At 43.2% G+C, this 17,143-nt stretch overlaps 1 protein-coding gene across 1 annotated transcript in view; it reads right to left on the reverse strand.

Annotated features, from left to right (window-relative positions):
• ATP1A3 (ATPase Na+/K+ transporting subunit alpha 3) overlaps window positions 1-12,648 on the reverse strand; it is a 55,133-nt gene extending 42,485 nt beyond the window's left edge. The window contains exon 1 of the mRNA XM_069948774.1: window positions 12,452-12,648. Within this exon, the coding sequence (XP_069804875.1) occupies window positions 12,452-12,457 (6 nt within the window). The 5' untranslated portion in view covers window positions 12,458-12,648. The remainder of the gene's footprint in view (window positions 1-12,451) is intronic.
• Between the last annotated feature and the right edge of the window lie 4,495 nt (window positions 12,649-17,143).

A 17,143-nucleotide genomic window follows, 5' to 3' on the forward strand; every position in this document is an offset into this window, starting at 1 on the left:
TGTCTTATCATAGTATATACACCATACACCTGCCTTATCATAGTATATACAGCACCATACACCTGCCTTATAATAGTATATACACCATACACCTGCCTTATCATAGTATATAAACCATACACCTGCCTTATCATAGTATATACACCATACACCTGCCTTATCATAGTATATACAGCACCATATACATGCCTTATTATAGTATATACAGCACCATACACCTGCCTTATAATAGTATATACAGCACCATACACCTGCCTTATCATAGTATATACACCATACACCTGTCTTATCATAGTATATACACCATACACCTGCCTTATCATAGTATATACAGCACCATACACCTGCCTTATATAATAGTATATACACCATACACCTGTCTTATCATAGTATATACACCATACACCTGCCTTATTATAGTGTATACAGCACCATACATCTGCCTTATCATAGTATATACACCATACACCTGCCTTATCATAGTATATACACCATACACCTGCCTTATCATATTATATACACCATCCTTATCATAGTATATACAGCATACACCTGCCTTATCATAGTATATACAGCACCATACACCTGCCTTATCATAGTATACACACCATACACCTGCCTTATCATAGTATATACAGCACCATACACCTGCCTTATCATAGTATATACAGCACCATACCCCTGCCTTATAATAGTATATACAGCACCATACACCTGTTTTATCATAGTATATACACCATACACCTGTCTTATCATAGTATATACACCATACACCTGCCTTATCATAGTATATACAGCACCATACACCTGCCTTATATAATAGTATATACACCATACACCTGCCTTATCATAGTATATACACCTTACACCTGCCTTATCATAGTATATACACCATACACCTGCCTTATCATATTATATACACCATCCTTATCATAGTATATACAGCATACACCTGCCTTATCATAGTATATACAGCACCATACACCTGCCTTATCATAGTATACACACCATACACCTGCCTTATCATAGTATATACAGCACCATACACCTGCCTTATCATAGTATATACAGCACCATACACCTGCCTTATCATAGTATATACAGCACCATACACCTGCCTTATCATAGTATATACAGCACCATACACCTGCCTTATAATAGTATATACAGCACCATACACCTGTTTTATCATAGTATATACACCATACACCTGTCTTATCATAGTATATACACCATACACCTGCCTTATCATAGTATATACAGCACCATACACCTGCCTTATATAATAGTATATACACCATACACCTGTCTTATCATAGTATATACACCTTACACCTGCCTTATCATAGTATATACACCATACACCTGCCTTATCATAGTATATACACCTGTCTTATCATAGTATATACACCATACACCTGCCTTATCATAGTATATACACCATACACCTGCCTTATCATAGTATATACAGCACCATATACATGCCTTATTATAGTATATACAGCACCATACACCTGCCTTATAATAGTATATACAGCACCATACACCTGCCTTATCATAGTATATACACCATACACCTGCCTTATCATAGTATATACACTTGCCTTATCATAGTATATACACCATACACCTGCCTTATCATAGTATATACACCATACACCTGTCTTATCATAGTATATACACCAGCCTTATCATAGTATATACACCATACACCTGCCTTATCATAGTATATACAGCACCATACACCTGCCTTATCATAGTATATACACCATACACCTGCCTTATCATAGTATATACAGCACCATACACCTGCCTTATCATAGTATATACACCATACACCTGCCTTATCATATTATATACACCATCCTTATCATAGTATATACAGCATACACCTGCCTTATCATAGTATATACAGCACCATACACCTGCCTTATCATAGTATATACAGCACCATACACCTGCCTTATCATAGTATATACAGCACCATACACCTGCCTTATCATAGTATATACAGCACCATACACCTGCCTTATCATAGTATATACACCATACACCTGCCTTATCATAGTATATACAGCACCATATACATGCCTTATTATAGTATATACAGCACCATACACCTGCCTTATAATAGTATATACAGCACCATACACCTGCCTTATCATAGTATATACACCATACACCTGCCTTATCATAGTATATACACCATACACCTGCCTTATCATAGTATACACACCATACACCTGCCTTATCATAGTATATACAGCACCATACACCTGCCTTATCATAGTATATACAGCACTATACACCTGCCTTATCATAGTATATACAGCACCATACACCTGCCTTATCATAGTATATACAGCACCATACACCTGCCTTATCATAGTATATACACCATACACCTGCCTTATCATAGTATATACAGCACCATACACCTGCCTTATCATAGTATATACAGCACCATACACCTGCCTTATCATAGTATATATAGCACCATACACCTGCCTTATCATAGTATATACAGCACCATACACCTGCCTTATCATAGTATATACACCATACACCTGCCTTATTATAGTATATACAGCACCATACACCTGCCTTATCATAGTATATACACCATACACCTGTCTTATCATAGTATATACACCATACACCTGCCTTATCATAGTATATACAGCACCATACACCTGCCTTATATAATAGTATATACACCATACACCTGCCTTATCATAGTATATACACCATACACCTGTCTTATCATAGTATATACACCATACACCTGCCTTATCATAGTATATACAGCACCATACACCTGCTTTATATAATAGTATATACACCATACACCTGCCTTATCATAGTATATACAGCACCATACACCTGCCTTATCATAGTATATACACCATACACCTGCCTTATCATAGTATATACAGCATACACCTGCCTTATCATAGTATATATAGCACCATACACCTGCTTTATCATAGTATATACAGCACCATACACCTGCCTTATCATAGTATATACACCATACACCTGCCTTATCATAGTATATACACCATACACCTGCCTTATCATAGTATATACGCCATACACCTGCCTTATCATAGTATATACAGCACCATACACCTGCCTTATCATAGTATATACACCATACACCTGCCTTATCATAGTATATACATCATACACCTGCCTTATCATAGTATATACACCATACATCTGCCTTATCATAGTATATACACCATACACCTGCCTTATCATAGTATTGGGGCATTATTAGTGTATGGGGGCACCTCTGGGGGCATTATTAGTTCATGGGGGCACCTCTGGGGGCATTATTATTTCATAGGGGGCACCTCTGGGGGCATTATTATTTCATAGGGGGCACCTCTGGGGGCATTATTAGTTCATCACAGCACGGAATCCTACATACAGGGGGCACAGCAGGGAATCCTACATACAGGGGGCATCCCACATTTCTACTCGCTTTACTGCACATAACACCAAACAGCGCAGTTACTATGGGAGCCTACAGGGGGGAGAAAGGAAAGGAAGCTGCTAGAAATGTGCGGAGCCTAAATTGTTTGTCTCGCAGGTTCTGAAGAGATGAACAGTAGCTGGAAGAAATCATCATGGCGGATGGAGAGTAAAAGGGAAAGTGACTCCTCAGATCAAAGAAGACGTCACCTGTGAGTCACTGTATGACGGTTTTCTTATTTTGTAGAACATTATTTAGTAGGGGTGCCCCGAGGAAAAATTTTTTTCCAAGGTGTGCCCCGAGGTGGAAAAGGTTGGGAAGCACTGATCTAGAGGATGACTTTTTTGGCCGTTTTTCTTCTGCAAAATAGCTGAAGTTCCGTCTATTAGATGGAGAGATCGGCAAACAGAAATATTATAGTCTTGCCACATATACTCAATGGGATTTAGGTCTAGACTTAGGGCCATTCTAAAACATGAGATTGTTTAGGATGGTTGTCTTGCTGGATAGTGAACTTCCATCCCAGTCCATTTTAGCCTCAGTAACAACTTTCCCTCCAGGATTGCTCTGTATTCATCTACCTTCCCATCAACTCCAGTTACCCTGTCACTGCTAAAGAAACGCCTCCCCACAGCATAATGATATTCCCACCATGTTTCCTGGGGGGATGGTGTCTTCATGGTGATGTTCTCTGATCAAAAACTTGATCTTTAGTCTCATCTGACCAGAGCTCCTTCTTCCACATGTCTGCTGTGTCCTTCACATGGCTGGAGATAAACTACAGACGGAACCTTGTCTTCCTTCATGCCCCCCCCCCCCCCCCCCCCCCCCCCGAGCTGTGGATCTCTAAGCTCCTCCAGTGACCATTGACTTCTTGGTTTCTCTTCTGGTTAGTCCTCTCCTTGCCCGTACTGTCAGGTTAGGTGGACGGCCGTGTCTTGGCCTAACCTTGGCCTCCTTCCAGTTTCAAATGATGGATTGAACAGTGCTCCGCAAGATGTTCAGAGCTTGGGATATTTTTTATAACCTTATCATGCTTTACACTTCTGCACAACTATCTCTCTGACCTGTCTAATGTGTTCTTTTTCTTCAATTCTGAACTTATTAATTTTCCCCCCAAATATAAGTAACAGGACAAAAGTTGCCAACAAGGCACAGATTGGGAAACAACTTAAGTGAAACCAATGACAATAAGAAAGTCACATACATCCATGCAAGGATGTCCAGTGTGTTTCTGGCCAGGCTGGTGTGATCCTTACCTTTCTGTTGTGTCCCTGACCTGTCAGTTTTGTTCCTGACCTGTCCGGTGTGTTCCTGACTCTTCTTTTGTATTACTTACCTGATTGTTGTGTTCCTGACCTGTCTGGTGTGCCCCTGACCTGTCGGGTGTGCCCCTGACCTGTCGGGTGTGCTCCTGACCTGTCTGGTGTGCTCCTCACCTGTCTGGTGTGCTCCTCACCTGTCTGGTGTGCCCCTGACCTGTCTGGTGTGCCCCTGACCTGTCTGGTGTGCCCCTGACCTGTCTGGTGTGCTCCTGACCTGTCTGGTGTGCTCCTCACCTGTCTGGTGTGCCACTGACCTGTCTATTGTGTTCCTGACCTGTCTGGTGTGCCCCTGACCTGTCTGGTGTGCTCCTCACCTGTCTGGTGTGCTCCTCACCTGTCTGGTGTGCTCCTCACCTGTCTGGTGTGCCACTGACCTGTCTATTGTGTTCCTGACCTGTCTGTTATATTCCTGACTTGTCTGGTGTGTTCCTGACCTGCCTGGTGTGCTTCTGACCTGTCTGGTGGGCTCCTGACCTGTCTGGTAGGTTCCAGACCTGTCTGGTGGACTCTTGACCTATTTGGTGTGCTCCTAATCTGTCTGGTGTGCTCCTGATCTTTCTGGTGTGCTCCTGACATGTCTGCTGTGCCCCTTACCTGTCTGGTGGGCTCTTAACCTATTTGGTGTGCTCCCGATCTGTCTGGTGTGTTCCTGACCTGTCTGGTGTGCTTCTGACCTGTCTGGTGTGCTCCTGACCTGTCTGGTGTGCCACTGACCTGTCTGGTGTGCTCCTGACCTGTCTGGTGTGCCACTGACCTGTCTGTTAGGTTCCTGACCTGTCTAGTGTTCCCCTGACCTGTCTAGTGTGCCCCTGACCTGTCTGGTGTGCCCCTGACCTGTCTGGTGTGCCCCTGACCTGTCTGGTGTGCCCCTGACCTGTCTGGTGTGCTCCTGACCTGTCTGGTGTGCTCCTGACCTGTCTGGTGTGCTCCTGACCTGTCTGGTGTGCTCCTGAACTGTCTGCTGTGCCACTGACCTGTCTTTTGTGTTCCTGGCCTGTCTGTTATGTTCCTGACCTGTCTGTTATGTTCCTGACCTGTCTGTTATGTTCCTGACTTGTCTGGTGTGTTCCTGACTTGTCTGGTGTGTTCCTGACCTGTCTGGTGTGCTTCTTACCTGTCTGGTGTGCTTCTTACCTATCTGATAGGTTCCAGACCTGTCTGGTGGACCTGGCTTGACCTATTTGGTGTGCTCCTCATCTGTCTGGTGTGTTCCTGATCTTTCTGGTGTGCTCCTGACATGTCTGCTTTGCCCCTTACCTGTCTGATGGGCTCTAAACCTATTTGGTGTGCTCCCGATCTGTCTGGTGTGTTCCTGACCTGTCTGCTTTGCCCCTTACCTGTCTGATGGGCTCTTAACCTATTTGGTGTGCTCCCGATCTGTCTGGTGTGTTCCTGACCTGTCTGTTATGTTCCCAACCTGTCTGGTGTGCTCCTGACCTGTCTGGTGTGCTTCTGACCTGTCTGGTGTGCTCCTGACCTGTCTGGTGTGCTTCTGACCTGTCGGGTGTGTTCTCAGAAATGTTCTCTGACAGATCTCTGAGGCTCACAGAACAGCTGTAGTTATACTGAGCAAACATGACCATAGACACATTTTCCTTCATATCTTATAACATCTGGGTTTTGAAACTCAGTTCCATTGAAGTAAATGGAGCTTAATTGCAAACCGCACCTGAACTATAGACAACAGTAGGGGTAAAAATGGCCATGTTTTTGTAGCGCTGGATAACCCCTTTAATGTCTCTCATTATCATACCACCTCTCAGGTGTACAGCCAGTTCTGCACCACTTTCCTGTTCCAATCATTACCCATACCTCTCTAAGGAATCCAAGCCATACATATAGGCGTTTCCGCCCCAGAGGTAAGTTGTTTTAGCAACACCCATCCGGTGATTTGTCCCACATCTATAATGCCGGACCTCACCACCTTACCGGCCACATTTAGCTGTCCACTTCCACACAGAACAGGCATTAAACTGATAGTACTCCCTTATACGAGAGATATTTCCTTTTTCATATTGCATAATCCAAATCCACTTAAGATGTTTCCTTCTCAATTACCCTCTCCATCACTTCTACCATACTTTATCCACATGTCCACCACTATGGTGAGCACCTTTCCAACAGCACTTCCCACCCAACTGAGACCTAACTCCCTTTTCTAAGATGGTTATTTTACTGCTCGGGCCCCAGAGGGAACACCCCACCGTTACATATACAAATTTGTCCTTATCGTATTACTTTTCCCAAAGCATCTCTCTTAGCAATGTTACCTTAATAATCCCCCCCCCCCCCCCGGGCTGGGAATGTCGGCTGTTATTCCTTTATTATTTATTATAGTTTAGGTTGACTAATTGTGCTTTTTGTGTTGTTTCTTTATGTGAAAAGTCCATTGAATTTAATAGTAAAGATGGTGAAAGGACAGTAAAAAAAAAATCTGTATGTGAGTAACATCCATTGTTTGTGTCGTCCGCAAATAATTGTCTATATAAGAGGGATTATATAAGAGTACAGGGGGCTGAATACACATGCATCTCAAAAATCATGAGATTCTTTTTTTCTTTTTTTTTTAATCTTTCTTTGCACTCTACAATCTCTCACTACCTTGTGGTGGCTGATCACATAAAATCCAAATAAAATACATGGTAAAAATTTTAAGAGTATGAATAAATTGTCCTGCCCTACCATAGTATATACACCATACACCTGCCTTATCATAGTATATACACCATACACCTGCCTTATCATATTATATACACCATACACCTGTCTTATCATAGTAAATACACCATACACCTGTCGTATCATAGTATATACACCATACACCTGCCTTATCATAGTATATACACCATACACCTGCCTCATCATAGTATATATACACCATACACCTGCCTTATCAACAAGAAATTGATGAAAACAAGTGCAACTTTCTATAGATAAATGTAATAATCTGTTAGTGATTATAATGCTAAAGTGAAAGGATACATTTATTGGGGAAATGATAGAGAGGAGACTTGTAAGCTCTTGGGTCACCTCTACCCTGGATACAAGATGATATGCGGCTGGGGATGTAGGGTGTGGGTTGTGTATGGCGTCCTGCAGCACATTTGTACAGATGGTACGTCTCGGCCTGTACGTCCTGCGTGTTGCCTGTACGTTGCTGGAGCTGGTGTCCTTCCTGGGCCTATAAATACTTCAATGGCAGTAAATCTGGTAACTGGGCAACCAAGGAGGTGTTCTAATGTGGAGAAGACATTGCTGGGAAACCCTTGTGTGTGGGGAGGGATGGACATTATTAGCTGGAAGCCCTGAGAGACACCACATGTGGCTGAAGGATGTCCAGGCCTCCCATCCACAGCAACATGAAGGTGATGGGAGCTGGCTTTCAGTGGTCATGGTAATGGGCACCATGACACCAAAATTTCTTCTGCTAGGGGCCTGAAAATGATGTGGACAGAGACAGCGGAGCGATGGACGGAAGGATGGCCTGTGTCTGGATGGTGGAGCTGCTGATGCCAGCCAGCGGAACAAACCCTCCTCTCTACTGGTGGTCTGTCTGGGCTGCCTGCAGTCTGTGTGCCCTCATGTAACCACTGCCCAACACCCAATGTGTCTTACCAAGAGGTATCAAAGATCACTCAGCAAGGACTACACTACCTCACCTGTAATCCATACATCCCTTCTGATATATACCTGCAGGATCAGCTTTGCATATACAATGCATTATCATACATCCCAAGTGTCCCTCTTTTGGGGGGGACAGTCCCTAATTTTAACTCCTGTCCTTCTCTCACTCTTTGCCCCTTACATGTCCCTCTTTTTAACATAGAAATGAGATTTGCATTAATAAACTTTTTATGTTGCTCTGTAGAAAGTACCAGGAACCATTCGCCTGCTCTAGAAAGTGTCTGGCTTCTTACTGTATAATAGACCCAGACTTGCGTATTATTCTATAATGTGGTTCAAGTTGGATCCTACTAATTGTTATATCCAGGTGAATGGACATTATGGCCCCTGTCACACATCATATCACACACACAGTTCATATGGCCTCATACACACATCTGTAGGTGTTACAGATATGTGTTTTGGGAACATGCCATGAAAAAAATGATTAAGCCATTGTGTCTTCATGTCACCTATATGACAGGGAATCCGTATAATTGCAGACAGTTACTGAAACACATTTGTAATCCTGTCCACAGTTGTGTGTTCGTAATTACAGACAGGGTTACTGATGTGTGACTGGGACCTAAGGATGCAGTCAGACATACAGGATCTGCAGTGTGTATTCTCACTGCCAGTTTTGTGTGATTTTCACATGCGAGTTTTGATTTTTATATGATTTTCACAGGCAAGATCAACACCACAAAAAACGCAGCTACTTAGAGAAATAAGCAGCGATACGGTATGTGTGAAGGCACCCTTAAAAGTATAGAAATGTCAGTAAAATTTTCCTAGAGTGTCCCTCTTTGGCCGTCCAAAAAGTTGGGAGGTATGCATTGTTTTTTTTTTATTACTATGCGTGTACAGTATATACCACATGCCGAGCTTATCATAGTAAGTATATATATATATATATATATATACCATACACCTGCCCTATCATAGTATATACAGCACCATACACCTGCTTTATCATAGAATATACACTATACACCTGCCTTATCATAGTATATACACCATACACCTGCCTTATCATAGCATATACACCATACACCTGCCTTATCATAGTATATACACTATACACCTGCCTTATCATAATATATATACAGCACCATACACCTGCCTTATCATAGTATATATACAGCACCATACACCTGCCTTATCATAGTATATACACCATACACCTGCCTTATCATAGCATATACACCATACACCTGCCTTATCATAGCATATACATCATACACCTGCCTTATCACAGTATATACACCATACAACTGCCTTATCATAGTATATACAGCACCATACACCTCTCAGTATATACTGTACCGTACACCTGCCTTATCATAGTATGTACAGAACCGTACACCTGCCTTATCATAGTATATACAGCACCATACACCTGCCTTATCATAGTATATACACCATACATCTGCCTTATCATAGTATATACACCATACACCTGCCTTATCATAGTATATACAGCACCATATACCTGCCTTATCATAGTATATACAGCATACACCTGCCTTATCATAGTATATACACCATACACCTGCCTTATCATAGTATGTACAGCACCATACACCTGCCTTATCATAGTATATACAGCACCATACACCTGCCTTATCATAGTATATACACCATACATCTGCCTTATCATAGTATATACACCATACACCTGCCTTATCATAGTATATACAGCACCATATACCTGCCTTATCATAGTATATACACATATAATGGGTAATACACTTTGTTATTATACTATACAATGCATTCTCACCATTATCAGTGTAACACACCATACTACCCCCTATCATAGTATACAGTGCAGCCTGCAGCTCTGTATTATCCCATACATCATACAATGCACCTCCTACATCACTAAATCTCATTGCCTCCTCCATGTCCATGCTGGATCTGATGCACAGGAGCTCTCTTTGATCTCTTGCTATATTACAACCACAGAACTGTATCCCCCCCCCCTATTTTTTTCTAGTGGGGGATTATCCTCACTCACATCTATGCCATATGTCACTCCACCCAGCCCCCATCCTCTGTCTCTCGGGAGAGAAGCGTACGACTGTCAGACCATGCGCAGTAGAAGGCAAAGCCTTACATAAAGCACCCACATTCTGACTGCCACAGATGGGTCACCTTTCCTGCTCCAGGATCAGAGCCCTCAGCCGCCCATTCCGCATGATATATGCCTCATCCGTATCCAGCTGTATCCATTCCCATATGTCACTGAGCCTCACTGCTCTTCAGATCTCTCATGTCTGCTGTGTGTGTGTTAGTGAGCAGGATGGAGAAGGGAACCCCTTGTAGCAACATGACCTTGATCAATGACATCAGAATCCTATGGGCCTTGAGCCGACAGTCTCCAAATAGTCAGTCATTGTAAGAAAATAATGCTAAGAATTCAGATGACAATGTCAGTACAACAAGCAGGTCGACAGATTGAGATCCCCAAGAACATGTGCAGTGAAAGACAAAGATTTCAAGGGGTTAAAATGTACAAATCCCTCCCTAGTCTCCCCGATCACTCCCTCAGCTTTCGGCCATGCTTTGCAGCATCAGCCTATGGTGGCCTGCAGATCTGTTACTATGCAGTGAAGAACAGGCCGCTGCTATGCCGAAGGTCATTGCTTCTATCCCAAGGGGCATCGACCCCCAACAACCTCCGATTGACTATTGACTAATTGATAGGATGACGATCTGGAAAAACCCATCAACCGTTGACTGGGGGAACGCGTTAGTCTTCAGCTCATCAATAAGGCCTTTGCATAACCTTGAAAAAAACACACAATTCTCCCCTCGATGCGATGCACACATGGCATGACCTAGGCCGATGAGGGCTGATGCCATGGAGATTACAACATGTCTGCAGAGCTCATGGACCACCGTCTGACCTTCAAGTACCCTTCTACCATTTTAATAGTCGACACCTTTGGTCTCTCCCATCTATTCCAAACAAGTAACCCATAGCATTTTTACATTACAGATATCCAACCTTAACCCATTCACCACCACAAACCAAGTTAATTACACCTTTCCCTCCCCCAACTCATGAGTCAGAAGATGTGATTTCCAAGCTCCTTATTCACCAACCACTCCTTTCTCAAACACCATTGTGCCTTCCTGTCTCCTTCTCCCACCTGCCTTGTCTCCCCCCACCCCCCATCTCTCACTTTGCTTCTCTCTTCTCGCATCCTCCACCATATTCTCCCTCTATTCTCTATGGCGAATGACCTCATCTAATTTCCCAAGGCTTTTCTTTCTCTCCCTTCCCTCCTTCTCTCGAGAGCTGACAGACGTACAGACACCGCATTGCGCTGTGCACACAATTATCCACAACCCAGTGCACACTTGTGCCCAGCATTAACCCTTCAGCTGCTAAACAGGACACCACCGGGTAACCTAAAAGATCTGCAGCACATAGATCCAATGCTCATACAAAGGGGTTGCTTGAAAAATGGAAGTCAGCTACATAGAAAAAGCCTGTATGAGAGGTCCATGAGATTGGGGAACTATTCAGGACTATGGACAGATAAAGAGAATTATGGGCAGTACTAGGTGATCTGTTCTGGACCATGGACTGCTCCATGTGACTTGCTTTTGACCATAGACAGCCTGGTGATCTGTTAAGGGCCATAGACAGTTCAAAAGAACAGTTCAGGACTACGAACATGGTACAGGACCATGGAGAGCTCCTAGTGATCTGTTCAGGACCATGGACAGCTCCTAGTGATCTGTTTAGGACTATCTATAGTTTAAAGGGACAGTTCAGGACCATGGACAGCTGTCCCGGACAATACTGAGATCCTGAAGGACCACAGACAGCTTCACAGATCACAGAGAGCTCCTATAAACCAGGGGCAACTCCTTTCCAATGGTCAGGACTATGGAGAGCTCCTGATCGGCACCATAGACAGCTCAGCATCTGATGATAGCCATACATGTTCATGAGATCTATACTCACCCCCATGTCTCTATCTCAGGCAGGGAACAGATGTGCCGGAATCCTCCGTAGGGGAAGGGGGGGACAGAGACCTGAGCCCCAGAGAGGAGGGAAGGAGACAGAGAGAAAGAGAGAGAGAAAAAAGAAAGAGGGGAAGAGAGAGAAGAGAGGAGGAGAGGTAGAGGCAGCTGAGGATGAAGCGGACTCAGCTCTGTGCTCGGGGAGGCTGATGCTCTCACATCCCTCCCTCTCCCTCTTGTCTCCCCCCTCTCACACAGTTGGTCCCTCATATGCTGCAGTCACATAGGCCACACCAGCAGGAGGCTCTCCGCCAATCACAGCCCGATAAGCGTCCTCCCCACTTGTCACCTTGATGCTCCCTCCCCTTTTATTGCAGCTGTTACATTCTTGAAGGTGAGTGCAAGTGTGAAAGTGAGTGCAGGGGCGAGTGTGAGTGCTGGGTGCACCGTGCACGAGGCAGGAGTCAGGCTGCAGGTGGAAGAGCTGAGTGGGAGTACAGTGTGCACAGGAGCTGGTGTGATAACTGAGGTGTGTGGCACTAGCTGTAGACATGTGGGACACTACTAGATGTGTGCATGTGTGATACTAGCTGTATTCATGTATGGCACTACTAGATGTGTGCATGTGTGTTACTAGCTGTATTCGTGTGTCTCACTACTAGCTGTAGACATGTGAGACACTACTAGATGTGTGCGTGTGTGATTTTTGCTAAAGATGTGTTCACTATTAGATTTGTGCATGTGTGATACCAGCTGTATGGATGTGTGCACTACTAGATGCGTGCATGTGTGACACCAGCTGTAAACGTGTGTGACACTACTAGATGTGTGCATGTGTGACACCAGCTGTAGACATTTGTGCACTATTAGATTTGTGCATGTGTGATACCAGCTGTGGATATGTGTGACACTACTAGATATATGCATGTATGATACTAGTTGTTTACATGTGTGCACTACTAGATATGTGCATGTGTGACACCAGCTGTAGACATGTCTGACACTACTATATATGCGCATGGGTAATACCAGCTGCATTCATATGTGGCACCACTAGATGTATGAATGCACAGCTGAAGACATGTGTGACACTACTAGATTTGTGCATTTATGACACCAACTGTATACATGTGTGACGCTACTAGATGTGTGCATGGGTAATACCAGCTGTATAGGAAGTGTGGCACTATTAGATGTGTGTATGTGTGATACCAGCTGTAGACATGTGTGGCACTACTAGATGTGTGCATGGGTAATACCAGCTGTAGACATGTGTGGCACTATTAGATGTGTGCATGTGTGATACCAGCTATAGATATGTGTGCACTACTACATGTGTGATACCAACTGCATTACATTTTTTACACTAGTAGATGTGAGCACGTTTTATAGCTTTACTAGCTTTATGCACAAAATGTGAGCAGTTGTGAGACTACAGTAGATGCATGCATGTGTGACATCACTGTATACAGTATGTGTGCAATGTGTGACCCCAGTGTGCGACACTGCAAGATGTGTACATGTGTAATACCAGCTCTTTTTATATTTGGCACCACTAGATAGCATGTTTGACACTATAAGATGTGTGCAGATGTGACACTACTAGTAGTGTACATGTGATACTACTAGATGTGTGCATGGGTGACACCAGCTGTAGTCATATGTAACATAACTACAGATGTGGATAGGTGACACTACTAGATATATACATGTGTTCATTTGTGACACAAGGTTTGTATGCGTGTGGCCCTACATGTGTATGTGTGTAGCACTGTATATTTACATTTGTAACAATAGGTTTGTACATGTTTGATGCCGTTTGTGTATGAGCAACAATAGTTGTGTGTAAACTAATATAGTGAGATTTATCAAACATGGTGTAAAGTGACACTGGCTCAGTTGCCCCTAGCAACCAATCAAATTCCAGCTTTCATTTTCCAAAGAGTCTGTGAGGAATGAAAGGTGGAATCTGATTGGTTGCCAGGGGCAACTGAGCCAGTTTTACTTTACACCATGTTTGATAAATCTCCCCCTATGTATATACCTGTGTATTACTAGGTGTATATAGGTGGGTGCATACAAGTATGCAGTAATAGTAGATCCTCTTTTCCCTTATTATATGTCTATTGCATGTGTGACATATTGACATATACAGTACAATAAAGTAAAAGTGCCTGATCCTATTATAGTTACACAAAATCTACCTGTTCAATACTATTTACTTAAAGGGGATGTCAGCAAAATATTCAACTATCCCACTGTATACACCTGCTGCTTTTATTTTAAACCATATCCAACTTCAGTTTTCCATACAATGCCTAGAGCACTGAGCTATAGATCCCATCCTATCAACTCCCTACTAGACTAGAGAACCCCTGTAAATCCTATCATCCTTAAAGGGCAACTCAAGCAATTTTCTTTCCAAATCAACTAATGTCAGAAAGTGCCAGAGATTTGTAAATTACTTCTTTAAAAAAAAAAATCTCAGGTCTTCCAGTACTTATCAGCTGCTGCATGTCATAGACATAGATATGTAGGACATGCAACAGCTGATAAGTACTAGAAAACCTGAGATTTATTTTTAAATAGAAGTAATTTAAAAATCTCTGGAACTTTCTGACACCAGTTGATTTGAAATAAAAAAAAATATTTGCTGGAGTTGCCCTTTAAGGTGCCTTGAAAATAATTAAAAAATCCCTGCTTTATATTTAAAGGAACACTCCAGGCAAAGACTCGCATGATCTGAGGGGGTGCTACATGACACGGGGATGTAAAGAACACCAAAGAGAATGGCTGTGATGCTCGGGGCCCCTGTGGCCCTGTACTTGGCATTTTACAGCATTTCAGATATTCCTGGAGTTTCAGTGCTTTGAAATGGATCCTGTCTTCCTCCTGTATGAACATTGATACCACATAGTCAACATGGATATCCATGTAAATAATGCATACACTTACCATGTACTATGCAGTTTGATGTTTCTCCGCTGTTTCCATATCTTCCATAGAGTTTCCTGGAACAGCAGCGAGCATGGTCTTCCCTCCGGAGAGAAACCATGGCTCCCCCGCACTAGTGATTAGAGGGGGACCTAATGATCAGATTGTGATCAGCTTGAATATCCCTTTAAGTAGCAGACCCCTTCTACATTTTTCCAGCCGCAATACATCGCAATACAATCTCCGCACTGTTTCTTTCCAATCCTGTGTCCTAATGCCGTGGTATTATACAGATGTAGCAGAGCAGAACTTGTCAAGGTCTATACCTTATAACTTAATGGCGTTGGCCACTTTATAGTAAAATTGATTAGTTTTAGTAAGTGTATATACTGACAGCAGCTCCCTGTATACCCCATAGGGCTAAAATCAGACTCCTCTCCTCCAGGCTGTGCTGTCCTGCTCTGTGGTGAGTCTGTCCATAAGATGGCTGACATGGAGGAGCATGTGACCATGCCCCACCCCCCAGTTTCCTCCATAGGCATATACAGGCTCAGTGGAGGACACTGGGGGGTGGGGCATGGTCACATGCTTCTCCATGCTCCGCCATCTTATAGACAGACTCACCACAGAGCAGGACAGCTTAGCTTGGAGGAGGGGAGCCTGATTTTAGCTCTATAATGTACTCTGTAAGTAATGTGAATATACTTACTTATACTACACACAAGACAATTTTACTATAAAGTGGACAACCCTCCCTCTCCTCCATGTCTCTCTCAGCACAGCCTATGTGATAGGAAACACTCTAAGCATAATGATGTTGGACATTTGGTGCACAATGATGGGTCTCTCGGCTTCACACTGCATTCTCTGTAACAGACAATGGGCTCCGCTTATGCTGCATCATCATATCGGAGATCCAGGGCTCACCTGTATGTATGCCCAGAGGCTATGGAGTACCTGTATTCACAGTGATGCATCACTAGTCTCCCCGTATTCCCTGCAGATTTGCTCCCCGCAGCTCCTTTTTCTGACAATGATCACTGGGACACATGCCAGCTATCACCAGCTCCATTGTATCCATGTCCTTCCCATCTGTCAGTGCTCTATGTATGTATCTCCATAGTCGGACAACACCAAGTGCAGAAAAGTGCTGTCAGAATTCTGCACTGTTGATCCCTTATTGTAAAGACCCATAGAAAAGACTAGAAGGACCCCCCACTTTGCCGCTATAACTACATATACACCTGTGACTGTGTATCTCTTGGCCAGTGTAGTAGAGAGCAGGAGAAAGCTGTGGTATGTTATAGGTTATATATATCCATATAGCAGTAACCTCTCGCTCCTAGGTGCTTATAGTAAGCATGGTGGCTGGCACAGTGTTATTCTGTATGATGGACACATTGGTATAGGATAATGTTCCTGGCTGTTATTACTTTACACTGCTGGATACTTGTGGGCAATGCAGCGTGGAATAATAGCTCCACAAGTTGGCATCATTACCAGTTTTGGGTGGCGCATTGTTTGCCATGTGTATTAGGCTGCTGAGCAGCACCTAGAGACTATTGTATCTCTTAAAGTGTACCTCTCATTTAATTTTTTTTTTTTTGTGTGGCAGAAATCAATAGTACAGGCGATTTTAAGAAACTTTGTAATTGGGTTTATTAGCCGAAAAAGGCATTTTTATCATGAGAAAGCAGTTTGAAGCTCTCCCCCCTGTCTTCATTGTTCTCTATAGAGAGGGGAGGGGTGGAGGGAGATG

The sequence above is a fragment of the Dendropsophus ebraccatus genome, chromosome 12, assembly GCF_027789765.1.
Source record: "Dendropsophus ebraccatus isolate aDenEbr1 chromosome 12, aDenEbr1.pat, whole genome shotgun sequence".
NCBI classification, from domain to species: Eukaryota; Metazoa; Chordata; class Amphibia; order Anura; family Hylidae; genus Dendropsophus; species Dendropsophus ebraccatus.